At 40.9% G+C, this 27,232-nt stretch overlaps 2 protein-coding genes and 1 long non-coding RNA gene across 4 annotated transcripts in view; 1 reads left to right on the forward strand and 2 right to left on the reverse strand.

The window, feature by feature from the left end:
- The window catches only part of CLCN4 (chloride voltage-gated channel 4), a 29,577-nt gene extending 15,955 nt beyond the window's left edge, over window positions 1–13,622 (reverse strand). The window contains exons 1-4 of the mRNA XM_079974577.1: window positions 13,500–13,622; window positions 6,862–7,013; window positions 5,992–6,091; window positions 3,916–4,103 (exon numbers count right to left, since the gene is read on the reverse strand). Of these exons, the coding sequence (XP_079830703.1) occupies window positions 3,916–4,103; window positions 5,992–6,091; window positions 6,862–7,005 (432 nt within the window). The 5' untranslated portion in view covers window positions 7,006–7,013; window positions 13,500–13,622. The remainder of the gene's footprint in view (window positions 1–3,915; window positions 4,104–5,991; window positions 6,092–6,861; window positions 7,014–13,499) is intronic.
- Window positions 9,371–12,303, forward strand: LOC307215382. The gene is made up of 3 exons (XR_013838494.1): window positions 9,371–10,169; window positions 10,285–10,747; window positions 12,157–12,303. It is a non-coding gene; the product is annotated as an uncharacterized lncRNA (long non-coding RNA).
- A 2,280-nt stretch (window positions 13,623–15,902) lies between the features above and the next one.
- Window positions 15,903–27,232, reverse strand: part of WWC3 (WWC family member 3) — a 62,223-nt gene continuing 50,893 nt past the window's right edge. The window contains exons 17-24 of one of the 2 annotated variants that reach the window (XM_079972490.1): window positions 26,255–26,422; window positions 25,237–25,388; window positions 24,520–24,680; window positions 23,896–24,041; window positions 23,386–23,478; window positions 22,214–22,444; window positions 20,496–20,623; window positions 15,903–19,042 (exon numbers count right to left, since the gene is read on the reverse strand). In XM_079972490.1, the coding sequence (XP_079828616.1) occupies window positions 18,976–19,042; window positions 20,496–20,623; window positions 22,214–22,444; window positions 23,386–23,478; window positions 23,896–24,041; window positions 24,520–24,680; window positions 25,237–25,388; window positions 26,255–26,422 (1,146 nt within the window). In that variant the 3' untranslated portion in view covers window positions 15,903–18,975. Of the gene's footprint in view, window positions 19,043–20,495; window positions 20,624–22,213; window positions 22,445–23,385; window positions 23,479–23,895; window positions 24,046–24,519; window positions 24,681–25,236; window positions 25,389–26,254; window positions 26,423–27,232 lie in introns of both variants that reach the window. The other variant, XM_079972489.1, reaches the window with a different exon arrangement.

The following is a 27,232-nucleotide window of genomic DNA, read 5'->3' on the forward strand; positions in this document are numbered from 1 at the left end:
GGCAGTCAGGAGGGAAACTTGAATTGTCAGCCATTCCCTCCCCACACAGTTAATAGTGTTTTTCTTTTTTAAGATACTGTAATGCAAAGTGGAAGTAAGTAGATGTAAGTAACTCTCAGTGTGAATATCGCTGGACTACAACTCCTATCAGCCCCAGCCAGAATTCCCTTATGGTCATGAGAGTTGGAGTCATGCAACCATTTGGTGGCACCAGATTGGATACCCCTGAAGTAACCCTTACCGGCAAGAAACGAAGGTTGTGCTAAGAGCCACAGTTTAGTGGGAGAGCATTTGCCTTGAGGGCAGAAGCTCTCTGGTTCAATCGCTGCCCATTTGGACTGGGAAAGACTCCGACCTGAAATCCCGGACTGGCTGCCATTCAGTGTAGACATTACTTAGCAAACTGGACCAGCCAACTGGATAGCTCAACTGGTTAGAGCATGGTGGCGATAATGCCAAGATTGCAGGTTTGATCCCCATATTGGGCAGCTGCATATTCCTGAATTGCAATTCTGTAATTCTATTCTATGAATGTTCCCAGCTCAGGATATGGCAGTTTCCTGTGGTCCGTACACCGGATAAGGCAGGATTCAGCTAACAGCTCATCTAATAGCTGGGTCCTTAACCCCTTGTTAAATCACATGGAATCAATGTGAAGCTCCTTGTACATGAATAGGAATGGCATTTCACCATAGGATGACTCCAAATGCTTTATTGCTGCAAAAGCTAAAAAGGGATTACCACTCAGCAGGCGTGGGTCCGCCCACACCTCCCACTAGTCACTTTGTCTTACCTATTTGCACAGAACAATTATTAATTGGGTGGCTCTTCTCACCAATTTTGACAGCTGGATTTGCTTATCCCCAGCTAAAGAAAATATTAATGGCATCTCTGTTTTGACACTTACGGAAGCTGTGAGTAATCCTTATTGCCACAGCTGAAGAGCATTTGTTTAAATTTCCCCATGAACGTCTTCCCATAAAGCTTTAAACAAGAGCCAGCTATGGCAATAATCATTATTCCTTTACAGGATGGGCTTTGTTTGCAAATCAAGGTCCATACCAGTGTGAATAGCCTTGGAGTTAAGAGAGGCTGCTCTTGAAAATTTGGTTCTCAAAATACTTGGAAGAGAACCTCTTTGTCCTCTCCATGTAGCTAAACTGTTGCTGGACTTGGTTCCTACCACTCCCACCCCTTAAATCACAGATATAAAAACTTAAAATATATATTTTAGAGGAAGGCTGCCTGTTTTCGACAAACCTAAACCTGGTGGAACTGGTTTGAGAATACGCATTCTCTGCTCTGGAAATGAAAATGTTACATATGTCTTCAGCCTAAGCCCCACAGAGATAAAAAAGACCTATGTTTCCACCCATGCTTTGAGACTCAGCTTTGCCCATAAGTATTTGAATGCCCCTAAGGTACTTTCATGGGACGCAGGTGGCGCTGTGGGTTAAAGCCTCAGCGCCTAGGGCTTGCCGATCGAAAGGTCGGCGGTTCGAATCCCTGCGGCGGGGTGCGCTCCCGCTGCTCGGTCCCAGCGCCTGCCAACCTAGCAGTTCGAAAGCACCTCCGGGTGCAAGTAGATAAATAGGGACCGCTTACCAGCGGGAAGGTAAACGGCGTTTCCGTGTGCGGCTCTGGCTCTGGCTCTGGCTCTGGCCAGAGCAGCGATGTCACGCTGGCCACGTGACCCGGAAGTGTCTCCGGACAGCGCTGGCCCCTGGCCTCTTAAGTGAGATGGGCGCACAACCCCAGAGTCTGTCAAGACTGGCCCATACGGGCAGGGGTACCTTTACCTTTACCTTTAAGGTACTTTCATTTCCTTTCATCTGTCAAAATCAAACCATGGGTGTTACTAGGTTCATCCTTCCTCCCAAGAGCTTACAGCAGAATTATGGCCTCAACCCCATGAGGTATAAGTTGAGAGGCAATGGCTTGACTTGGCCATTGGTTACATCATGCATTAGCTTTAGAGCTGTGTATTCCCAACCCCCTTCTCTGGTATGGTAGCAAGAAGACCTCAAGCTTCCACTTCCATTTTTAATTAACTGAATTTTGGTGTCCGCACCCTAAGTTTTGGTTAGCCTATGGCTTACTGAAACAACCAAAGACGGCTCAGAGTTTTGGAAAAAAAGCACTCAATTTCAGTTAGTAAAGAACAAAAACAAAAGTTTACAATCTTCTCACAGCCAGTCTAGGTTAAGGGAGAGGGGGTACACAAACCATTGTTTACTGTTACCCTAACACAGCCGGTTTACTTGCCCAATGGCTGAGCCCAATACTAGAACGGCTCTCGTATTTAATAACTACAGGACAAATCTGTGACATAATAGTAACGGGGCAGTTGATTTACGGGTGACATAGCTTCTGGCCCCCATTCACCTCCCAAAGACAGTTTTGATACGGAAACTGGCACAAAATTGGTCTTGGACTATCAAAGCAGCAGGCTGCACTGGACCAATGTTGCAATGTTTCTGGTCTGCAGCTCTGAGTATGACCACTGGCAGTTCAGCCTTGGGCTGATAGGAGAGTCTGACAACTTTTGGAGAGTCACATATTTCCCATCCCTGCCTTAGTGTTTTGTGGGCTTACATGGGTGTAGCCAGGGTTTTTGTTAGGGGGCAGAACTGACCTGATTGGTCAGTTAATTAAGTATTTCTATTGTTTTACTTGATGGGGGGGCAGCTGATCCCACTCCCCCCCCCCGTCTACATCCATGTGGGCTTAGTGAGTACCATTATGTAGAAGGAAAAACAGAAGGAACACAGGATACGGTGGCTGTCTGATTTGCTTCAATATTTTTATACCCCAGGCATCTGCTATAGGGGTGTTCCCCCCCCTCTCTCTCCCACACACACACACACACTAATTAAGACAATTCTGACAGGTGTCAGAATTCATAACTGCAGTGTGACAAACAGCTCTGAAGCCACGAAAAGGCACGAAACCTCAGGGTAAAATGGTGTTGCAAAAATATCCATCTATATCCATGTCTTCAGTCTGTCAAATTCCATTAGCTATGACAAGCAGAATTCATCAGGCGCAGATAAGGAAGAGTCTGAAAATATTACATCCGAGAGACTGCCCTTTAAGGATTGCCTACATAAAGCTAATAATTCTCCATTCTTAGTGCAAACGTTTCATAAAAGCGACAGGAGGATATAAAGTTTGTACAATAACAATTAGAAAGGGAGGCGGCCATATTTCAGTGGTGGAGAGCACATGCTCTGCATGCAAAGGGTTCCAAGGTCAATCCCTGGTGCTTTCAGGTAGGCTGGGAAAGCCTGCCATTCAAATCCCTGGAGTCTCTCTTTTGGTCAGCACAGGACATGCTAAGCTAAATGGACTAATGGACAAAGCCAGCTTTCTATGTTCCTGTGGTTCCGCCAAGCATTAGACATGTACATAAGTGAACGAGGAGAGTGATTCCAATAATGCTCTTAAACACCCTGTAACTCCACTCTCATGAGAGCCAGCATCGTGCCATAGCTATAGTGCTGGAGTCCTGTATTAGGTATTTTAATTAGTTGAATTACAACTTTAATCTATGTGGAATATGATTATTATGTTGGTTGCAGATGAAAGATGGCATCGTCTCAGCTGCTTTACTTATGAGCAAAACTTTGCACACGTTCAAGTCATAGAAGCAGGTGCAGTGAGTGGCACACCCCCTCTCCTGAGAATTTCAAGTAATTTGCAGGCTCCATATTGTTTTGAACTAACTTGCCTTGGTCCAAATTAGATAAGACTTCAATGACAAAGCACACCTTCTTTCTCCTTCCTTCAGCAAACCAATAATCTCTCCAGGGCTCCTTTCAAGTTTAGTAGAACACATTTTAATGAGAGTTCCTTGCTAAAATATTAACCGTGCAGGGAAGAACAGTGAAAATTATTTGAAAGATGTAGACATACCTCGGACTGGTTAACTAGAAGTTCAGACCACTTTTGCCACTGCGGACATTTGTCCCTGTCCTCAAAAGAAGTTTCGTTAAATGTCCAGCAACACTGCTCATGGCTGTACCAGAATGCGGATAAACAGACTCCTTCTTTCAGATCTGTCATCCAGTCCACCGCCAAATCGATAACTCCAGCTAATGTGCCTGGGGGAGGGGGGGGAGGACAGACATTAATACACGAAGTATATGTCTAAGGGAAAAACCCAGACATTTGAATGTAAGAGAAATGAATGTGGTTCTCACAGAAAACCCATAAATATGAATCAATTCATAAACAGGTGGCATTCACAGTCAACTCTATGTTGAATCACCACCCTGTGGTGACCAAAATAAGAGTTTATCTCACTCTCTGACTGTATATGTAATTTATGACTCCCTATCCACAAAATTGTCTCAGGGCTGCGGGGCCATTTTAAGAACACATGTCCTTAAAACGCACATTAGGGGGTTGAGAGAGACCTGGGAAAACAGAAGATAAAGGGAAGTTCTCTTTTACCTTCCTGTAGAGTTTACTGTGCAATATTTCCTTTTAAATGCCATCTGCTTTTCTTGGCTCGGCACAGAGAATTTCTAAACAACAGGCTCCCCTAATCGCACACAAGCAAGCTCATTCGGCCAGACAAGAGTATGTTTGCAGCGCAAGTAAATATGTTCTTGTCTAGACTGCTCCATGTGCCAATAAAATCAATGGGGTCAAAACCAAGGTCAAAACTGGTGGTGGGGCTACTGTGCAGGTCTCATGCCAGGATCAGGCCACCAGATGAACAAGCAAGCATCTTGCGTGCTTATTAGTCTCAATACCCTGTCACTTAAAATAGGAAAACATTAAAAAAAAAAAGATTTAAGGGACGTCATTTACATTGTGAAGACCAGAAGATATAATTTACCTACTCTATACATCTAAAATGTACAATGGCTTGTTTTGGTTTTTTTTGCACACATCTGATCTGATAGCTTTTTCAAATTACATAGCACAACAGCGACATCCAGTGGTAGCTAAAGAATCATGCAGTACTGGGACTGTGTTGCAATAGCTTTATACAGACCAATCCAAAAATTACAAAGCAGAAATTTGCCAAATATGTTCTCCAACACTTGAGTTCAGTTTGCTGGTGCATAGAAAGAGATCCAAAACTGTATAGGCTTTTCCGTTCACCATAGCACTGAAAACAGTTAAAGTTATGCACTCTTGGATCTGCATGGAACAATGGTAATGAAGGGTAAACTTGTTTCATATGTACGCCAAAGTTCTGTTCACATGCAAAAGCTGTTCCTGGGCAAACAATTTTAATTCAGGGATTTATTAATTTTTTTACTTTTCTTTATATTTTTTCAGTCATCACAGTACTATGAAGATATATGGCCTATTAACTGATAGTAAGCCAAAACACCAGTTAGTAACAGAGTTGCCAGTAAAATGGAAAATGCCTGAAAATAAAATAGCTATAAAATCACCTGGCTCAGGCGATTTTTTAAAAAAACATACTTCTAATTTCTCCTCACCATTTATGGCTTCACCTAAAATGTTCCCAGCAATTAAGCCCGGTGATAGTTGAAATCTGTTTGTAAAATCTTATTTGGTCTACATTTGGAACAGAAATCTAAGTCTTTGGCATTTGAAAAATAAAAGCATAGATAAAGAGGATGCATATAATCCATTCAGGGAGCTACAGGTTTGATTCCATATTTCCAGTGATACAACTTCCCTTTTATTAATGTCTATTTTTGTAGCATAAATTTAGTCAAGGCCAATATTAGTGTCAACAAAACAAGAGCTTCATAAAGCTTTACATTCACAGGAATATTTTCACAGAGAGCGCCTATTTCTGGTTAATAAAAAAAAAATCTAGGTCAATGTTCAACATGCAATTTTACACACATATCCCAAAGCATGAAGCATAGCTACATCTTCCCTTCGGCATGCTGAAATGTTAGGGATCACACGCATAAAATCAATTTATGCAGATGCCCTCATAGGGAAGGGGAGAATGTCTACATTGGTCAACATGGCGTAAGACTTTCTTGAAAATACCTGCCAGCAGTCCTATAAGAAGCATCACAACCCATCCCGACCAGGCATCTAGTAAACTTTTGATGAACTCCCATATTGACTCCTTGCTTTTGTTTGTAATCTGGAAGGGGGAAAATAGTGTTTAGTTGAAAGACATGCAATTTTTATTTAGGACAGTTCTATATAACCAAGCAACTTTGATTGCATAATATTTGCATTTGTTTACACTGCAAATTTGTATACAGGATTTGCATGGAATACAGTTAAAGCAGAGTTTTGGTTCACATAAATGCATTAACAAGTTAGGATTCCTTGATGAAATTTGGACACTGATATTTGATAGTCTGTCTTGCTGTAAGACAAAAGATGCTTATTTTCTTCTAGGTCTTTCCCTTAACAGACAACCACATAATGCAGTATACATGATTTTGAAAGAAGAATTTAAGCATTGAGAAAGACAGGGATTGCCAACATGGTGCTTGCAGATGTTGTTGGAGTCCATCAGTCCCAGCCAACATGGCTAATACTCAGGGATGATGGGTGGGGTATAAATAATGAAATTATCACCATCATCAGAGTTGTAGACCAGAAACATTCAGAGAGTACCATGTTGACTATCCCTGCAGTAGTCTAAAGATTCATATTCCTTCAGAAGTGGATTTTGAAATATGTGTTGTCTTTGATGGCAAGTTCCTTCAACCTTTTCTCAAAGTATTACTTCAGCCATTTTGATTTCTTTATTTCATAACATTTTATACACGTGATTGTAATAAAATCTCAAAGTGGTTTATGAAAAGGTCAGACCTATCAATTTGGTTGTGTAGGGGTTAATGATCTACCACTTTAGCTATCAGAAATGCTCCCTGCTTTTGAAATATTTTTCCCTCTTACCTTTCTATGCCTGTCTGTGTCACGTGACTTCTCCCTCAACCAATCAATAGTATGAAAGTCTTCATATGTCCCAACATCAGGGAAAGGTTCATCCAAGAAATCCATCAAATTTCCAGACCCATTCATGTTTCCAGCATTAACCATATTAGTACCTGTAAGGAAATTACAGGGACAAGTTCAGAAATTTACTCCTCAAGTACCTCTCCTTGTCATTCCCCCCCCCCTCCCAGGCAAACAGAGAACATTATAGAATTGAAGAATAGGATTGATCAATACTAGAAAAATAACTTAAAATCTATTTCCTTTGTTACTCCTGGCAATGGCCAAGTCAATGATCCCAGGTAAGTCACTGACACACAGTTGGTCTGATCCCAGTTTCTTGTCCAGAGCACAATTTGAAACTTCACCATGAAGGATCACTCTCCCACTGTACAACAGATTTCAATTTGTTAAAGACCTAATGAAAGGTGGGTACTGAGCAGACATAACCAACATAAAATGAAGGAACCATAGAATTATGCAACTAGTTCCACATGCTCAGGGGAGATCTGGAATTGTGTTTCTCTCGGAGAGGTTTCCTGTAGCACACAACAAAACCTCTTTTGTAATTGTAATACAAATGTGTAATAATCTTTTGTAATACAAATGTGAAAAAGTGGGGTGGGGAATCTGAGCATGCCTAAAATAGCCCTCTGTATTCTGGCCTTTGCATTTGAGCAATATTTTCTTTATAAGCATGTTTCTGCCCTTTGATAACTGATTATTCTGCAGTCCATAGTATCTTCAATCAGTTTCTCACTCCTACAAGTAACTTTGCACACAAGCAGTTTACTCACATTAGCAGATGATTTGTGCACGTGCTCCCCCTTCTCTTCTGCACTCTCTAAAATCACAAGTTGCAGATTTCCATTTCATGGAAGGAAATCTCAATTAAATCTGTTGATTTGATCTTATACTACTTATCCAAGTAGAAAAGCATATGATCAAACTAGGCCATATATTGATTATTGGAATCGACTCACTGACTAGCATGGGAGATGTGTTTTGCTCACTGGAAAAAAAAAAGAGCCCACAAGGGTGAATTCCAACAATGTCAATCTGTTCCAGAGGGTTGAAGGATCTACAAGAGCAGGAAGGGGGTTGAAAGGAGACTTTTAAAGTAGTTTATGTGCTTCATTGGGCCAATCTGTAATGAGCATGTTCAAAAAGATGTTTTTATTATTATTCTTAAACAGTTCAGGACCTCAATATCTCAATGACTGCCTCTGCCCATATGAACCAACCCAGACCCTGCAATCATCATCTGAGGCCCTTCTTTGTGTTCCAGAAATCCAGAGGGCAGCAAAATGAGGACATACCTTTTCTGTGGTAGCTCCCCAATTGTGGAACGCTCTCCCCAGGGAGGTTCGCCTGATGCCTTCATTGCATATCTTTAGGCACCAGGCAAAAACATTCCTCTTCTCCCATGCCTTAATTAAACAGTCTATGGCCTTTTAAACTGGGGGGGGTATTGTTTTTGTTTGTTACTACGTTATATTTTTGTGTTGTAAACCACCCTGCAATCCTCGGGCAGTAGAGAAATTTACTTTTTTAAAAAAAATTCTTAGGGATTGTTCAGATTTCACCTTTTTGTGAACAATGACAATGGCCATACCTAGAAGTGATTGTAAGGACTGCTGTTGGTGCTGGTGGGCTCTTGATATCTTCATGCAACCCAATTAAGTTTCTACAACACCTAAAAATCTATTTCTTAGTTCGTTATTTGGTTGTTGTTTGGTTGACACTGAAATTGAGTACACCCCCAGGCTAAGTAGCACCTTCTGGGTGGCTAGACTGGACACTTCGCTTCATTTGAGCTCATTATTGCCACTGTTTTCAAAACTAAAGAACCTGTTCATCAGTCTTTACCCAATAAGAAGAATTTGGCTGAAATAATGAATGTATTTTAGGATTTGGTGCGCTGCAGATGCATTCAACCACAGAAGACCCAGCCACCATAGCTATGCAGGCTGGGGATGATGGAATGGGAGCTGTGGTCTAAAATATATGGAGGGCACCAGTTCTACAGAAGGCTGTGCTAGAGCTTCGAACAAATCCTGCATATCCAGTCTGGCTGAGCTAGTAGCAACCTGAAAAGTTGTGAGGTTTCAAAGCTATCAGCTTATAAGCTTCCTGCAACATTGACGGCCTAGGAACTCAATACCATGCTCACACCCAACTTTCTCAAACTGCAGCTGCAGACACGTTCCACACACCCTGGCCAAAGATTTCCATTAGCCCAATAACCAATTGTGTTGTAGAACAGGCTTAGAATGAGTTTGAAGTTGTTCTTTACTACTAGCTATTCAAGGATGCCATTTTGGATCAGCTGGAAAAGGGGAGCAAGATCCAGCAAATCCAGTAATTCAGAAGGAAATATTGAAAGGTAAAAATAATACATTCTAGAACATCTTTAAGTCCTAAGATGTCCACTCTGTTGTGAAAAAAGGCAGCTGTGGAAAAAGGGAAACTGAATGGAACAAAAATAAAACTACCGGTATCATAACAATATTATACAAATGGATGGTAAGACTACATTTGGAATACAGCGGACAGTTGGGGCCACCTCGGATATTGTAGAGCTGGGCAAGTTTCAGAAAATAACAACCAAAGTGATCAAAGAGCTGAAGCAAATCCACTTTGATGATAGGTTAAAACATTCGAGGCTTTTTAGTTTAGAAAAAAGTAGAGTGAAGGAGGACACAACAGTGGTTGATAAAACTATGTCTGCTGTAGAGAAAGTGGACAGGGATATCTTTTTTTCAGTCTCTCATAATACTAGAACCTGGGGACATCCAAGGTGACAGTGAATGTTAGAAGGCTCCGGCCTGCCAACAGGATTTATTTGCACAGCACATAGTTAAAACCATGGAGTTTTCTCCCACAAAATATAGTGATGGCCTCTAGGTTGGATGGTTTTAAAAGATGATTAGACAAATTCATGGAGGATATAGCTACTAATCATGATATCTATGTTCTATCTCCACTGTTGAAGGCAACATGCCAGTCAGTGCGGAAGATCTGCTGCTGCACTGAGAACCTGCTTGTGGAGTCCCCACAGGTATCTGGTTAGCCCATCAGAACAGGGTTAGGTAAGTCTTTGGTGTGATCCAACCAGGCTCTTCTTATGTTGGGAAAAAATGGCTTTCTAGGAAGATAGGAAATTGCCTTATATCAGACCATCTCCATTTTGTACACACTGTCAGTAGCCTCCAGAATTTCCCTACATGCATATGCTGGGGATTGAACCGAAGCCTTCTGCATGCAAGGCATGTATTCTACCCTTTCTCATACTTCTCCTTTCTTCTAGTGCTTCTGAAGAAGCCAACCCTTAACAAATATATAGAGAACTGTTTTCTTCACAGACTTGGTTATGTTTTACAGAACAATCCTATGTGGGGTCATGGTGGAGCAGAGCAGCAGATCCATTGCCACATCCTAGAGCGCTCATGTGGTTGACCGAGACACCCCTCTATCTGAGAACCCTCCAATCCATTTTAGTTCAGACTCCACACCTTTGACACAGGAGGAGCCCAACCCATAAATACAAGTTAAAATCAAAAACACTAAAAGCACAGAAAAAGTGTGTGTGAGGGTCACCTCAGGAGGCCAAAGGCATGTCAAAAAAACGAAGGCCTGCAGAAACATGAAGGTGCTCTAATATTAAGAATAGAAGAGGGGGCTTTCTTGATACTTGTATCATTCTCATAAGTGCAAGGAATGACACCCTGAGAGAGGGCTTCTCCTATGGAATGCCAACCCCAGAAAGGTGCATCTAACACCATTATTCATCTTCTGTCATATGCTGAAGATGCATCTGGTTATCCTGGCCTTTGACAGTTAAGAGGTAGTTTTATGGGATGCACATCATCCAGTTTGTTACTTTTACCTATACTGTGCTGCTTGTTTGGAATTCTTTTACTTGGTTTTTTAAATAATAATTGTATAAACAGTTTCCCCTGTTGTATTTAATTGTATGGTTTTATTGTTGCAACATGGGACATGGGTGGCGCTGTGGGTTACACCACAGAGCCTAGGACCTGCCGATCAGAAGGTCGGCGGTTCAAATCCCTGCGACGGGGTGAACTCCCATTGCTCAGTCCCAGCTCCTGCCCTCCTAGCAGTTCAAAAGCACGTCAAAGTGCAAGTAGATAAATAGGTACCGCTCCGGCGGGAAGGTAAACGGTGTTTCCGTGCGCTGCTCTGGTTCGCCAGAAGCGGCTTAGTCATGCTGGCCACATGACCCGGAAGCTTTCCGCCGGCTCCCTCGACCAATAAAGCGAGATAAGCGCCACAACCCCAGAGTCGGTCACGACTGGACCTAATGGTCAGGGGTCCCTTTACCTTTACCTATTGTTGCAACCCACACTTATTCTCACACCTTATGGTGAAGGGCAAGAAAGAAATCTTAGAAATAAAGAAGAAAAAAAGAAGAGGAGGAGGAGGAGGAAGAGGAGGAGGAATTTGGATTTGATATCCTGCTTTATCACTACCCTAAGGAGTCTCAAAGCGGCTAACAATCTCCTTTCCCTTCCTCCCCCACAACAAACAGTCTGTGAGGTGAGTGGGGCTGAGAGAAGTGTGACCAGCAGCCGCATGTGGAAGAGCGGGGAAGCGGACCCGGTTCACCAGATTACAAGTCCACCACTCTTAACCACTACACCACACTGGCTTGTTGCCAACGGAGGTCTGATAAATGGTCCTCTCTCAGAAGGCAAGTTCAGAAGGGACATGAGAAAGGACATTCTCAGTGTATGTACCTCTCCCTTCTGAGAGAGGGGAGAGGTACATACACTGAGAGTGTCCTTTCTCATGTCCCTTCTGAACTTGCCTCAGATGTTGGCAGGAAAATTAGCATTGTTTCTGTCGTGCTTTACAAGCATTTATTTAAAACACTTCTGCACTTCTTAACATTATTGAATTTCGAAGAAGTGTACAAAGAGATAAAATCGAAGGCTAACAAAGCAGGATAGAACAATAGAATTCAATTTCCTCCTTCTCCACAGTGAAGTGACCAAATATACAACCCATCATCAGTGATCAAGGAATGCAAGGTGCTTTATTTGCTATGAATGTGGGAAGACAACTAAGCAAGGTAATAATACACAGTTGAAATAATTCCAGGAGTAGGCTGGTACAGAGCAGAAGGGCCTGTTGTGTATACACACTACCCAAGTGGCAATACTTTTTAACAGAGGATTTGGAAGGAGTGTGGAATGGATGTGGTTATAAGGAGGATCTGTTTCTGGCGTCTAGGCCCAGGCCAGTGTAAGATCTCCTTTTCAGTGTTAAGGAACAAGGAGTGGGTTCTCACTTTTCTGTTAGGGCATTCGGGGTCCAGATGACAGCAATTTGGTTACTGGACAACAAAAATGGGTTCTATGTGCCCTAACTGTGGTCAAGAGACAGGTACTGATGAACTGGAAGAATAAAGATTTGGTTCTGTTTAATCAATGGATCAACAACATGACCACAGTTGCAACATATGAACGGATTGCCGATAGACACAGACTTTGTTTGGATAAACATATTGACATTAAGAATGAGTTTTTATAGCATTTAGTGGGTTATTAATAATCATATGTATCAGGACAAAAATAGTACTTATAATATTTATTAATATTAACAAATGACAGCAATTAGGGTATTTACTAGTGACACAGTACAACATGTGAGGATATTAAATTCCCAAGAGAAGAATTAGCGTGGAAACTCTTCAGTGATAAAAAGCATGCAACACCAAAGAACTGCTTGCATTTTAACCATGAGTCATCCTTTTTTGTTCAGGCAGAGACATATTTCACCATGTCCTGACAGAAACTGAAAACTGTTCCAGTGTTCCATTCTTATACTGCTCTATTATATTTGACCCTGTCCAACAACTGCCATCACTCTAGTTAATCCATTTCCAAACATCCCCAAATACCTTACTAATATAAAAGGCATAACTCTCACATAAACGGAAAATGCCAGCCAATTAATGTACTCATAGCTACAGAGAAATTGAAAAGAGAAATTATATTTCTATATCTCCCTATCCAGTGTGACAAGGAAGTCATTCAGCTGTAGCAGATAAGCACACCCACCCACTCCCAAAGAATTTATGTGCATGGCTTAATGCTGGGTGTTAATTCCCCACAAACAAAAATAACTAGAATTCACAAACAAAATGAATTACGCTAGAAATCTGATGAGTAACGCTTCCCTTAAAAACACGGGAAAATTTACACTGTAATGCAAATGCTGACATCAATATGCTGTAAAGGCTGCATAGCTGCGTTGGTAACACAATCGCTCCTCTCCTGCCCCCCTAATTAAATTGTACCTTGCTCATTTTTAAAAAAAATATATGTTAAAACACTGACAACGGATTGCCTCCTTCAGCTTAAAAAACGCCCCATCTGACAACACAGCTCCTGAACTCTCCAGCCGGAAGATCTGGGGAACAAGCAAAACAGCCTTTGCACCTGCCAGCACAGACCGTGCCACGTTTTTATTTACAAAAAGAGGAAACCTGCTCGACAGAGGTTGATTTCAAAACAAAGCCAGAAGGGCAAAAGCCCAGTAAGTGGTGTTAATGGAGGGTGTTCTCCTCTTACCTGCAATGCAACATCGTTTACTTCAACCCCCAAATTCCAGACACCATCCTTTCTTTCCTGCTATGGCTGCAAAGGCAGTGATGTCATATGGAGGAAGCCGTAGCGGTCACGTGACTGCGTGCTCTCTCTATTGGAGGGCTGATTGAGAGACAGGCAGCAGCCGGCGTCCAATCCTTCAGGATTAAAATCAGCCTGTTGAGAAATTTGCTTCCACCTTCGCAGCTGACACTGCAATTACTTGTGGATTCTTTTTTTTATTTTATTTTGCAGCTATGCTATGAGATGACTATTTCATGCACAGTCTTGTTATGTTCTTATTTTTTTTGGGGGGGGGGATATATATATGTGTGTGTATATATATGGGGCAGAATATCGTTGAATTTTTTTTATTCTTTTTGAATGAATATTCTGTTTTCACTGGACAAACTATGACACAATCCCGAATAAATTCCACATTTAAATTAATGCAGTTTCTTTTAGTACTTGTGTATAATACTTTAGTACTTGAGTAGTGTGTGTGTGTGTAATACACTAATGCAGTTTCTTTTAGTACTTGTGTATAATACTTTAGTACTTGAGTAGTGTGTGTGTGTGTAATACACTAATGCAGTTTCTTTTAGTACTTGTGTATTATATATATATATGTATATGTATATATGTATATATGCATTAGTTGAAATGAGGACTTAATTCAGGAATGTGACATAGATTGTCCAGTGAAAATAGAGAGAGAAGCTGACACAGCTGCAGTTTAGGATGAGAATATTCATTCAACAAGAATAAAAAATATATATTTAACAACAATAATAAAAACCCCAGACATTAATGAGAACAAGAGCAGGATTCTTCCCAAACCAGGGAAGGATTTCTATACTGTATAGCATTCATTTCCTCCTTTTCCCTCAGTGTGCACACATACACCATACCAGGCTAATATTTTGGAGGCATAGTCTGGGTATGCCTCCCAAGGGCCACATTTTGCCGCCCCTCCCCTTAAACTGAAATTTCCACTCTAAGGAAAGTCTGAAAGGGATTGCAGGCATGCTTGTTTGCAGGGCCAATGGGGTGGGGGTGGAAGGGGCAGGCGGGAGGTCCACTTGGTTTGGGCATCAAGCTCAAAGGCGCCTCAAATTCAGACACACTAATATTTGGGCACTTGATCGGTTTGGCGATTTACATGCTTCAAACCCAAATGTAGCGTGCGTGCTGAGAGCTGCAAATTTAAGGAGCAAAGAGCTGTGATTAAGTAAAAGGATCTTTCATTTTGCTTAACAGGTACTGATTTTGTTGTATTAAAGAGTCGATGTTCATAAATATTGATGAATGAGGGGCTGCCCCCCAGGCTGGCCCACCTACCCCCCAACCCCCCCCACTCCTTTTACACCTTGCCAAACCCTCATCCCTTCTCCCTCATTTCTTTTATGCCTCCCCAGCCCCCCCTCCCCTTAACCTTGTCAAACCATACCTTACAGCCCTCTGAAACCTCACACCCTTCCCTCAGGCCTTGCTAAAACCACAGGAGCCAACTCCTAGGGGCCAGTGGGTCTTTGGCCCCACCAATAAAATATCTGAGGGGGTCAGCCCCCTCCCCAAGTTGATGGACATTGCCATTCAAATGGTGTGTATGTGCTGCATCACATGATTATGAGGGGTAAGGCTTACTTGCTCCCCCAGTATTTTATTCAAGTTGGCACCCCTGACCCAAACTATGCCCCACTCCGCTTATAACTTGCCAACCCCCCTTCCCCTTACAGTTTGCAAACCCTGCTTTGCTTCCACCTACCTGCTTGCCCAAACCCGTAAGCTGACAGAAGTCAGGACAGACCGTTGCACCTTTCCAGCAGCCATCCCGCACTGCTGACATTTCTTTCTTCCTTGGCCTCTGACACTGCTGAGGCCCAATCAGTGGGGTCTGTGCCAGATGAGCAGCGGCAGCACAGCAGGATGGTTGCTAGGGAGATGCCCTGGCCTGTCTATTCTTCTGCGGCTCACCTGGGCTGTGCCCCATCTGCGCTGGTCTTCTGGGCCACTTGCTCACTCATATCTGCCTGCTTTGTTATCATGCTACTTTGCATGGATGCCTAATGGCAGCAAAACATCCTTACAATTTTATTATATAGTTAGAAATGTATCGGTTCTCCTAGCAGATGATTAGACCATGGTGAATATGTCCCCTCAGATCAACAAGCAATACTCCAGACTCCCACTTCTCATACGAGAGATTGAACAAGTCATCCTACAGAAGACAATACATATTGAAACCCATGATGGGCTATTGATCTGCAAGGAAAAGTCAGGTGGGTGCCACATGATGGGTAGGTGGAGCCAGAGCAGGTTTTTAAATTCTTGTTTTAATGATGGTTTAACTATGACCTGTAAAAAGTAGATACACAGAGCACTGTATTTATGGCAATTTTTTTAAAAATTTATTTTTCAGAATACTTTTCAAATACAAATGACACAATCCATTCAGAAAGTATGACAAACACAAGAAATGAATACTGGAGAGGATATTACGCTTTAACACACTGTAGCAGTATTCATTTTGACAGTCAGAATCTTATCTTCCCTAAAATCTCTGGGCATACTGCACAGCTACCACCACTACAACCCAGCAATATACTTTATCAGGGAGCCTCCAAAACGTTTTCTATTTCACATACAGTGCCTTCCATTTACTCCACATAGGCTTAACATACGCAAACAAAATACAGTAATTTGTCATAACAGATGGCAACAAATTTACACTGCCTGCTCTTTGTCACAAACAAGGAGTATACATCACAGGTGATAGAACACGGTCTTCATTTGCAGTGTTTATTTGTCTTCACACTGGGGGTAAAATGGGAAAGCCTTCTTTGTCTACTGCATTTTTCAAGTGCATTGGGAGCTGCTGAATTGTAACCCAAATTAATCACATGTCAGTTTGTAATACGATGGAACAACTCAAGACCACCTCCTGGTTAAGTGCTGGGAAATACTTAATTCTTCCTGACTAGAGCCGTGATTTTTTTCCCCTTTAGGGCTTCTACCCCAGTTCCAAACCATTATTCTTGTTCCTTTGGAATTTTGAGCTCATTTTTTCCAGACAAGAGACCCTTTTCCATCTACCAACATACCAAGCAAAGATTCTGTACAGCAACCCATAATGGTAATGCCAAGCGTTTCTCATTTCCAACTGAAAAGCTTGAAGCATCCATCAAAATATGATCATACAAAATTAACAGATTGAGGCTACAATCCTTTGTACACTTACCTGGGAGTCAGTCCCACTGTACTCAATGAGTCTTACATCTGAGTCGACATACACAAGATTACACTGTTAATCTTTAATCCAGATTTAATGATTTGCACTACATATGGTTTAAAATCTCTCTCAAAACACAAGACTATGTAAAACAATTTAATGGTTAGGTTCTCGTGAGATTAACACAATGCTTGAGTTCCAAGCTGACTCGTTTTTAGCTTAACAACTTTCTTTGGTATCAGGCTTCCCTAAGGCAATGTTTGATTTTTAACTAACACCAAAGTTTGACTTGACAGTGTCCCATATAAAAATGGTGTTCATTTCTTGAAGTCCACAAAATATAGGCTCCCATTTTGTGGGACATAATTCTTTGGGTAACTGAAGTTGAATACAATAGCATAATAAAGTCATTTTCATACATTTGCAAGATACAAGAAGTGGCACTCTCAGGAATTTAAGGTGACAGTCCATTGTTAACAAAAACTACAAGTTCTCCTAAAGCCCAAGTGACAGTCTTCAAAGCTATAGAACACAAATGAAAAAATAATGTTTAACAGGGCAACAAACTGCTTTAGCAGATCTTACCAAATTCAGGAGAACAATCTCAGTTTGATGCAAAAGTTTATGCCATTCAACCACTTTAGCAACGGATAAGAAAAATAAATGTATTAAACTGTACATGTAATATGAGGTCAGAAGAGATTGCTAGTGCTATGGAGGTTAGGAATGCAACTGAAAATGGTTTTACTCAACAATTTGAATAATTAAAGTGGGGGAGGGAATAGAAATGAACAAAAACAAAGAAAACAAAGAATTAGCACAGATTTGAAATCACACCACAAAATGTACTATCTGGACAGTAGCTTTTTTTGAGGAATATTTCTAATATAGCAGGACAATGCCACATAGTTGAATTTTGCATAGCAGCTCATGTGGAAACCTGAAGAATTGCTGGTGAAGTCTGCAGCATTCATGGAAAGTGATGGGTGAAAAGAGGTAATGTCTGCTAATAGTTCAGAAACTAAAGAAGTTCCAGGCATGTACACAATTAGGCTTTTTTACTACAAAAGTAGACAAAGCCTTGAGTGAACCATAGGCAAAACTCACATCACTGTTATGATGCTTCCGCAAACATAAGCTGGTATTTGATCAGGTGATCCACGGCACCTTCTCTATATGTAGCATTAAAAGCAGTATGGTGTTAAGTTTTTTTGAGTCACACTTTAAGGTAGCGTTATAATTAAAGAAAATGAAGTTGTGAATGTAAGATTTATGAGGAAATATAACAAACTGATAGCTGGGATAGTTTCCTAAATGAGGTCCTAACCACTTTCTCGAACAGTCAAATAGTAGAAGTGTCCAAATCCTACACTGCTGATTAATATGGAAAACTCACAAGTGCCTTTCCTAAAATAATAGCTAGAGAGACCTGTCACCTTCTTCCTTCCCTCGTTACACAGAAAAACTAGTTAAAATTATAAGAGACATACTTGACGCAACTGAAATGAGAACAATCTAGTAGTGCACAGTAAGAACATGCAGTTTCACCTAGCAATGTTTAATGGCATTTTAACTGAATCTCTTTTTAAAAAGAAAAAAGAAAACATTGCAGGTGATATTTTGATATTTTGAAAACAGTGCCAGAAAAAAAAGATACATTATAAGATGCAGACAGTAAAGCTGATTAAAAAGTGACAAATTTAGAACATAGTATTTTCATTTCAGCTATCAGAAACAAAACCAGCTCAATGGTTCCATTCTACTGTATGACAAATACTGAGTAACAAAATTTCTGTTTTTTAAAAAATACATATTAAAGTAAATATTTTCCTTCAAGGAAAATGAGTTACTATAAATAAATTACAATACAGTGAATTTGCCTGAACTCACGTTGTTTCTGTCTTCCAGCCTTTTAAGTCAAATAAAACAGCATAAAAACAGTACATAACTCTAACAGGATAGTTGATTTTTTTTTTTTTTAATATAAAATAAGTTGTCTTCCGAGATGTCAATTTCACAACAAGGAAAAACCAAGCCTTGCTGCAGTCACTATTATAATATATATAGATGTATATATTTATATATGTTTTTGTTTACTTTATTATTATTTTTTTACAAAATGTGTATATTAATAGTCTTTGCACAACGATTTTTAAAAATAAACTTAACTAGTTTAATAACTTCATTTTAAAGAGGCAGATAAATACTTCATGTTTACAAAGTTACATGTTATACATCATCAGCCGGCAGAGGAGGTATGTTGATCCTTGGCCTTGTGAAGAACGCTATTTTCTCCCTGCAATTGGTAAGGGAAAATATTACACACATATTTCAGCATCTACTTTTGCTACTTGTGAGTTCCATATTAGAGCAGATTTAAGTACCACTTTTAAAACTGGGCATTTCAAGAAACTAAAGCAAAGTAGTATAACAAATAACACCCAAGTTCAAATTGTTTAACTGAATACTTCTGAACTACAAATCCTTTTGGCAGTTTATGTTTTGTGCTGCTAAAATGACAACCTAATATTTCCACACTTGTTCATCCTTCCACAGCACCTCCATGAGAGTAATATTTTTAATTTTGATCTACGTTCTCATGTGAAAGGAAATTTTAATATACTTCCATAAATGTAATAAATCAACTTTATTTCAGCGTGTACATTTTAGTCACCTGTAACATGTTTATTATATATGAATGAAAAGGCAAAGCTACAACTGAAAAATGGCTAAATCTGAAAATGTGACTTCAGTGTTTAAGAGTGGCTGCATTCCAAATGTTCCACGTATTTTTAATTCTTCCAAGTGCTAGCTCTCAGGATCTCTGTATTAAGGGGACCTATCATAACTTGTCTTAGGCCTACTTCTCACTGAGATGGTAAACCTGTGTCTGGGCTAGATCACTTCAGACTGAAAGTCACTACGAAACAAAAATCTCCACGTATGAAGCTGGCATGTTAGGAAGAAGACAAGGCTACACAATAAGTTGTATACTGCCTTCTCAGGGAGCTAACTCATTCTGTCAGTACCAGGATTTACAATTGCACAACGTAACTTTCCCCCCCTCCTCCCGCTGTGCTACCCCGCAAATATGCTCTAGAGGGTTGGGGGAACCTCCAGAACAGGTTTAGGGGCACATAGAGTGGGGGAGGACGGGGGGGAAAGTTCCATTGTGTAAGTGTAGATCTTTGTGCTGCCGGAACACATTAGTTGGCTACCACCCTCAATTCTGTTGAATCCACCTGAAGTTGGAAGTTGTACAGCCCAGAGACAGGTTGATCACCGTAATGAGAACTAGGCCTTAGTCTGGAGATCCTGCTGATTCTCTGCTTTTATTTGTTAAATATTTATACCTCACTTTTTCATTTAAACTCCCATCCGCTATACATACCTGATCACCTTCTGGAGACACAGTTCCATGATTCAAAAATATTTCTTGAATACTTTGAATGTACAAAATGCTCAAGAAAACATCCACTTTTAAAGTGTCTGGCTTTAACAAACTAAAACTACTTCTATGTATTACTGTTATTCTATATGTTACCGTTATCCAGAATGCAAGGCAGATATTAGATTTAGTAATCCCACTTGAAATCAAACTGTAGAAATGTTCAGGAATAAGCAGCACATAGAGAAGAAACAAACACATAACAACTTGACTGAACATTTCAAGGAATCTAACATCCAGTACATTGGAAGACATTTGAAAGGAGTGGGGTAAAACCATATTTAGTTTACACTTTACTTACCGGAAGGTCTGAACCTGAATAGGCTCCTTCTGGTTTTGACCACGTAGTTGGTAAACTTCTTTGGATGCCTTTTTAAGCAATTTTTCTGCTGCTTGTTGTTGACGATGTTCAAATTTGGTCTGTCTTGTCTAAAGAGGATGTATATGAAATCAAAAATAAGTTGTAAGAGGAACACTGGGCTTAGGATAAAAGCTCAGTCTTTTTCCTTGGACTGAAGGAAACCTCATTTGGACGACATCTCCCACTTTCTTCAAAGGCAGGGCTAACCATGCTACCTTGTAAGTCTTTGTGTTGAGAAACTTCCCTAACTTCTACACCACCTGCGTGTGAGGAGAAAAATCCTTCCTTGTACGTAACAGGAATATACATTTTAAAATTGTTGTTGTTGTCGTTGTTACATCTTACCCATTCTTCTTTAAAAAGTCCCAGACCAGGTTACAATAATATAATAATACAATAATACAATATTAAGTTAAAATGATTTGTAAATCAGTACAGAGTGGATTCTAAATACCGTATTTTTCGCCCTATAGGACGCACTTTTTCCCCTCCAAAAATGAAGGGGAAATGTGTGTGCGTCCTATGGGGCGAATGCAGGCTTTCGCTGAAGCCTGGAGAGCGAGAGGCGTGGGTGCGCACCGACGTCTCTCGCTCTCCAGGCTCCAGGAAGCTATCCGCAAGCCTTACACGCCCGGGGGGAGTTGCCCCGGGCGCGCAAGGCTTGCGGGCGGCAGCCTGCAGCACGGAGCATGGGGCGCCCTCCGGAGGACGCCCCGTGCTCTGTGCAGGTGTCTGCTAGCCTTGCGCACCTGGGGGATCTCCCCCCGGGAGTGCAAGGCTTGCGGGCGGCAGCCGGCAGCGCAGAGCACAGGGCGCCCTTCGGAGGACGCCCCGTGCTCCGCACTGGTGTCGGCAAGCCTTGCGCACCCAGGGGATTTCCCCCCGGGCGCACATGGCTTGCATGTGGCAGGCGGCAGCGCGGAGCACAGGGCGCCGTCCGGAGGACGCCCCGTGCTCCGCGCAGGTGCCCGCAAGCCTTGAGCAGGGGGGGGCGCGTGGGGCGCCCTGAAACAGAGGGCTCCCCATGCTGCGGACAGTAGCCTGCCGCCCACCACGCGGGGCGCCCTGAAGCAGAGCGCCCCTTGTGCCAGGCAGACATCGGCCAGCCCCACAAGCTTGGGGGACAGCGGGGAGGCGCAGCACCGCCATCCCACTCTTCCCCGACCTGGTTTTGGGGGGGAAATAAAGGAAAAAATTTTCCCCTTTATTTCCCCCCCCCCAAAAAAAGTAGGTGTGTCCTATGGGACGGAGCGTCCTATGGGACGAAAAATACGGTATATATACCTCAGGTGTCAATGGCCACTGTAGAGAAGTGTGTATTCAGCATATAGCAGAATCTATACCATTATGATATGGGGAGGGAATTAGGAGCTGCTACAGAGAAATCCATCTACCAGGCTGACATTCCCTACACTTCTTAGGGTGGCAGAACTACCAAGGCTACCCTTCCATTAGTAGAAGAGTTGCCTCTCCGCAAACTGTCACAGGCGGAGTAAGATAACCAACTATTACAGTTTGCTCTGTAACAATTTTACTAGGGCAAAGATTACAATTTTTAAAACGTTTTAAAATTATGAAGTTCAGTTCCTTATATTGGAGCTTTCTGCATAACATAATACCCTTGAATGCAATAATCTGCAGGCCCCAATGTGCCATACCTGCCTCTCCGCTTCCTTCAGCAAGTTTCGAAATCGTTCATCCCGAAGCACCCAATGAGGCAGATCAGTCTGACCTCTAAGCTGGGCATCCTCCAGGCGCTGCCGCAACTCTCTCAAGATAGATAATTCATCGTTCAACTGCCTCTGCCTTGTTCTGGATGCCTGGAGATCCAGCTCCAGGTCTAGTGACGTCCTCTCCATAAGGTCAGCCAAAGATGATCTACAGGATTGCTGAGATATTAAAACAAAAATGTGGTAATAAGTCTCCAATGCAAGCAAGCCTGGACCTCTCCTCCAACCGCAAAATATTGTGCATTCTCCTGAAATAAACCAAAACATTAGGAAGCAATTTGGGCCAGTTTAATTGACACAGACATGGGCCCAACGGGATGACTTCAAACCATGGTTTGAATTTTTGTGGGCATCCTTTTGAAGGAGAAATTCCATCTTCTCGTGGTCCACTTTAATCATATTTTGGAGTTATGTCAGCACTGAGATAAACACGGCTATAGCTAAACTCCTATCCAATGTTATTCAAAACTATGGTTTGAGCTATGTTTACAAACTATGTTTTTACGAGATTAATCCTGGTGATCTTTCACTATAATAATGTTGAAGCCAAATGTAAAACTAAGCCATTGTTAAAGCAAATTATGCAACGGAGAAGGGAATTCACATGAGAGGAAACAGATGGGGAGGAGAATACAAACAGGGCAATGTCTTGGTAAACCATGAGCTGCAAGTTGTCAAATTACATTTTCACAGTGGTGAGCCATAAGAATTCTAAATTTAGTACTTTAAAAAGGGGCTGATACTTCCTAAAAAGTTAAGAATTGTATTGATCTATGTATTCTATGCATGTTGGCTTTCCAGTACAGACTTTGTCTAAGCCCCAAGGAAGCTGAGTACAGATTTTTTAAAATCCTGCTGCCAACATTAATCAAGGCTAAATCAGTAAATTGAACAGGAACATATTTAAAATTGATCTAACACTACAAACTATTTTTATAGCTCTGGCTGCAGTGTATGATTATACATGCAACATACATTATTACATTGCCATATCAAACTATTCTTAATGGTATCCCAATGTAGTAAAAAAAACCTTCAGATTCCTTCTGTAAAAATGCCTCAGCAATGCAAAGCCCCAAATTTTACAGTCACAACTATACCTGCTTATAACGCAGCGTACGTCTTTCCAAAGTATTTCGGATAAATGGAGACTTTCTTGGCAGAGTAGAACTGTCACTGTCACTACGATATAGCTGATAGAAAAAAAGATACAAAATGGAAATTGATACTTTAATCTTTATTCCAGCAACACAAGTGAGACTTATCCATGTCAGTTCAGGAGAAAAATAATAATCAGCCAACCAGTCAGACTTAAGTGCTGCCTTTGAGCCTGTCTACTGGGGGCCTTAGGTCTTTTTATTTTCACCACCTCCCCTCACCAAAGCCCACAGCAATGTTATCTAAAAAGTGCATTTAAGAAAATACAGACATTAAGACATACATTACTATACTCTCAAACGAAAGAATATGGGAACTGAACCTGACAGCACATAAAAAGCAGTTATTGGTCCAGCTTCAAATGCAAGAGCAAATGCTATAGAATTTACAATAATGTTCAATTTTTAAAGTCACAGTTCCAGACTGCTTGTTTAATAACAATTACTACTCACTCGGCAAACATACTGACTTCGTGCACCAGGTGAGAATGTCTGTGAGCGAACGATGGTGCTACTACGAACAAAAGCAGACCCACGGGATCGACGGCCAGTTCTGTTTTTATGAAGCAAAGCTGTTTCTTCTGTGTTGGTCTCCTTATCTACCTAAAATATGAATCGAAATTTCAAGTGTTGCAAAGGCTTATATTTTCATTCAGCTTATCATACAAGCATTTCCAGAGCACTCTAGAGTATAGCTATTTATGGTCCAGCACCATTATAAAAATGACTTGAGCGTAATGACTTCCATTATAACAAGTTGCAAATCTTCAGCCAAAACTAAAATAATAATAATAATAATAATAATCTATAAATACAACACAGAATCATAAAAAGTGTTAACAGATTATCTGTGGCAGTGACGTGCAGGCCAGAACTACCCCAAGAGATCAGGTTAGTTAAAGGTCTGAACAAACAGGAATATTTACAGGCTTATAAAAGCATCGTCCCATTGTAAGACAAACAAAAGTACTGAAGGTTAAGGGAGAAGAAAATGAGGATGTATCTTGGAAAGATATCACTGGCCTAGCCCAGTTAAGGATTAGCAAAAACTGGAGCAGAAAGTACAATTATTTCTACTTGCCTTTAGAGGTGGAGGCGGCACTTTTTTAGAAGTACACTGATCTGTTTGAGGTGCAAGCATATGACTGTGTAATGATTCACTGCAGTAAGACTCTGGATGAGGACTAGTCTGCATACAATTACTACATCCACTGTCAACTGATTCTGCTTGCCAACTTCTGCAGGGGGAAAAAATACATCAAGCAATGAAATTTGGTTCCAGTAATTAATTTCACACTGCCCTTTTGCATGTTTAATACAGTGCAAATACTTCCAGAAAACTAGCCCCTCATGGCCACTGCTGCTGCTGTTCTATTTTCTTATAAATCTGTGAACACCAGTCCCCCCCAAAAAAATTAATGTGAGACACAGGATCAGCAACAATAATATTTAAAAACTACTTCGGGATGCTCTAGACGCGGTGTAAGTGATTATGTTACGATTCTAGAAGAAGTGTTACATATTTCGGTACCATTACTGATCCTATCAAGGTTTTGCATTCTTGTAAATTAAATGCCATTAAATGCCAAGTTTTGCATACTCAAATCTGAACTAAGAAATATGAAATTGGGTTATGTATGCTCCAATATCATAAAACAGCTAACGCTTACATCTAATAGCTAACCATTACAGATAATTGCCGTATAAGATTCGATACATTTAATATCTCAACAGAATCACACCTATATTATTTTAAAAACTTAAGTTCTGCCTTAACCCTTTTGAAAAAGTTACCTCTCTGACACAGCTTCTAGCTGGTCTTCCTTTTGCTCCATCTCTAGAATTTCCTCTTCTGTGTACTCCAGTTTTACTCTCTCCTCTGCTAATTCTCTCTCCACGGCTTCCAGCTGAGCTGTGGTCCTCGCTAAAAGGGCAGTCACAGCATCCTAGAATGGAAATTGAACTTAGAATCAAATGAGAGTCATTTTCTTAGCAGAAAAACTGGAGTCAGCCTTTCAAAGGAACAACAATAATGACTAAGTTCAAACAAAAGCACAAAGTAATTTTGGTTGGACATTTCTCTAAAACCAAAGAGTAGCATGCTGGCTGAATTCAGAATTTTGACATGCTTACAACAAATTAAATTAGAACTTAAGTACTGTGGTGTGAAGTAGCTCCATTTTTTCACAATAACCCAAACATGGCTAGATAGTTGGATATGGAAAAACACAAGCATGTTTACACATGTGTGAAGTTGTGGTGTGTAATCTATAGATCAATTAAAATGACATAATTCTATTGATGAGAATAAGCTCAAGTGCAAGTATCTCTCAGCAGATCCAAGCATATCACTGTTTCTGTTTATTGCTGTTGTTGTTTCAACCATCATGGCCACAGCAACCGCATCATCATCATCATCATCTACACTGCTACAATATTGAAGAACAGCACTGACTAAAATATGCCTTTATATGAAAATATACCAAAATACTACTACCTCTACTATTAATATACTACATACAAAAAGGTTAAAAAACAATAAGACAAAATATATATTAAAATACAAATGGTCGAGAGACCTACTACATTTAAAAGCATCCATATGAATTTTAAATGGTATCATCCAATTAACTTATTGCAAATTAACCCTATTTAGCCTCAATAAAATTTCTCCTCTGAATTTAGGCATATGCTATATGCATTTTGCTCACCCTTAACTTTCAATATCAAATGTTATAAGAACATCTTTTGTATCACACACAAGGAAACATACAAGAGAAACATGTTCAGAAAAGCTCGGATACTGCCATACCATTTTCACTGTAGCTTTGTTTTCGAAAATCTGAGAAGCACTTTCTTCACATTTTGGTCTGTCTTTTGTCTGCTCACAGTCTGAACCAGTGAATATCTGGATGGGGTACCAGTGAAGTTGCATCTCATTGGAGCTCTCATAGTCAGCTAGACTGATCTGAGCAATGCCCTGGTAAGACATTGAAGCAAAATGAGTCAATACTCATACTACTAAACATTTGCTGTCTACAAGGCTACTTCTTATTATAATACAAAACACTGAAGAAGCAGCTGGGGACTTTTAGTAGGGCATTCTGCAAAGATGCCTTATTTTTTAAATTTTATTTGCATACACAGCCTGGATAACTCAGTTGTTTACAGCAGTGTTTCCCAACCTTGGGTCTCGAGCTGTTTTTGGACTACAACTCCCATCATCCCTTGCTAGCAAGACCAGTGGTCAGGGATCATGGGAACTGTAGTCCAAAAACAGCTGGAGACCCAAGGTTGGGAAACACTGGTTTACAGTAATAACGCCAAGGTTGCATGTTTGATCTCTGTATGGGATAGCTTCATATTCCTGTACTGCAGGGGGTTGGACTAGATCAAGCATGGCCAAACTTGGCCCTCCAACTGTTTTTGGGACTACAATTCCCATCATCCCTGTCCACTGGTCCTGCTAGCTAGGGATGGTGGGAATTGTGGTCCCAAAACAGCTGGAGGGCCGAGTTTGGCCATGCCTGGACAAGATGATCCTCAGGGTCCCTTCCAACTCTACAACTCTATGAATCTATGTCCCTTTGCATACAATATACTCTGATATGTTCTAAGAGAGAACAGGAATGTCCTAAAATGAGGATACTGTGTTCATGACCTGTGAAAGGCTCGGGGCTTTACATATTGAGAGAAGGTTTAAGTAAATATACTTGCTATTGTTTGGTAGACTGTCGCATGTGGGAGAAAAAAAAGGGGGGTTAGTTTCACTAACATCTACTTCTAAGCT

Source organism: Podarcis cretensis (assembly GCF_951804945.1).
Source record: "Podarcis cretensis genome assembly, chromosome: 4".
Classification (NCBI taxonomy): Eukaryota; Metazoa; Chordata; class Lepidosauria; order Squamata; family Lacertidae; genus Podarcis; species Podarcis cretensis.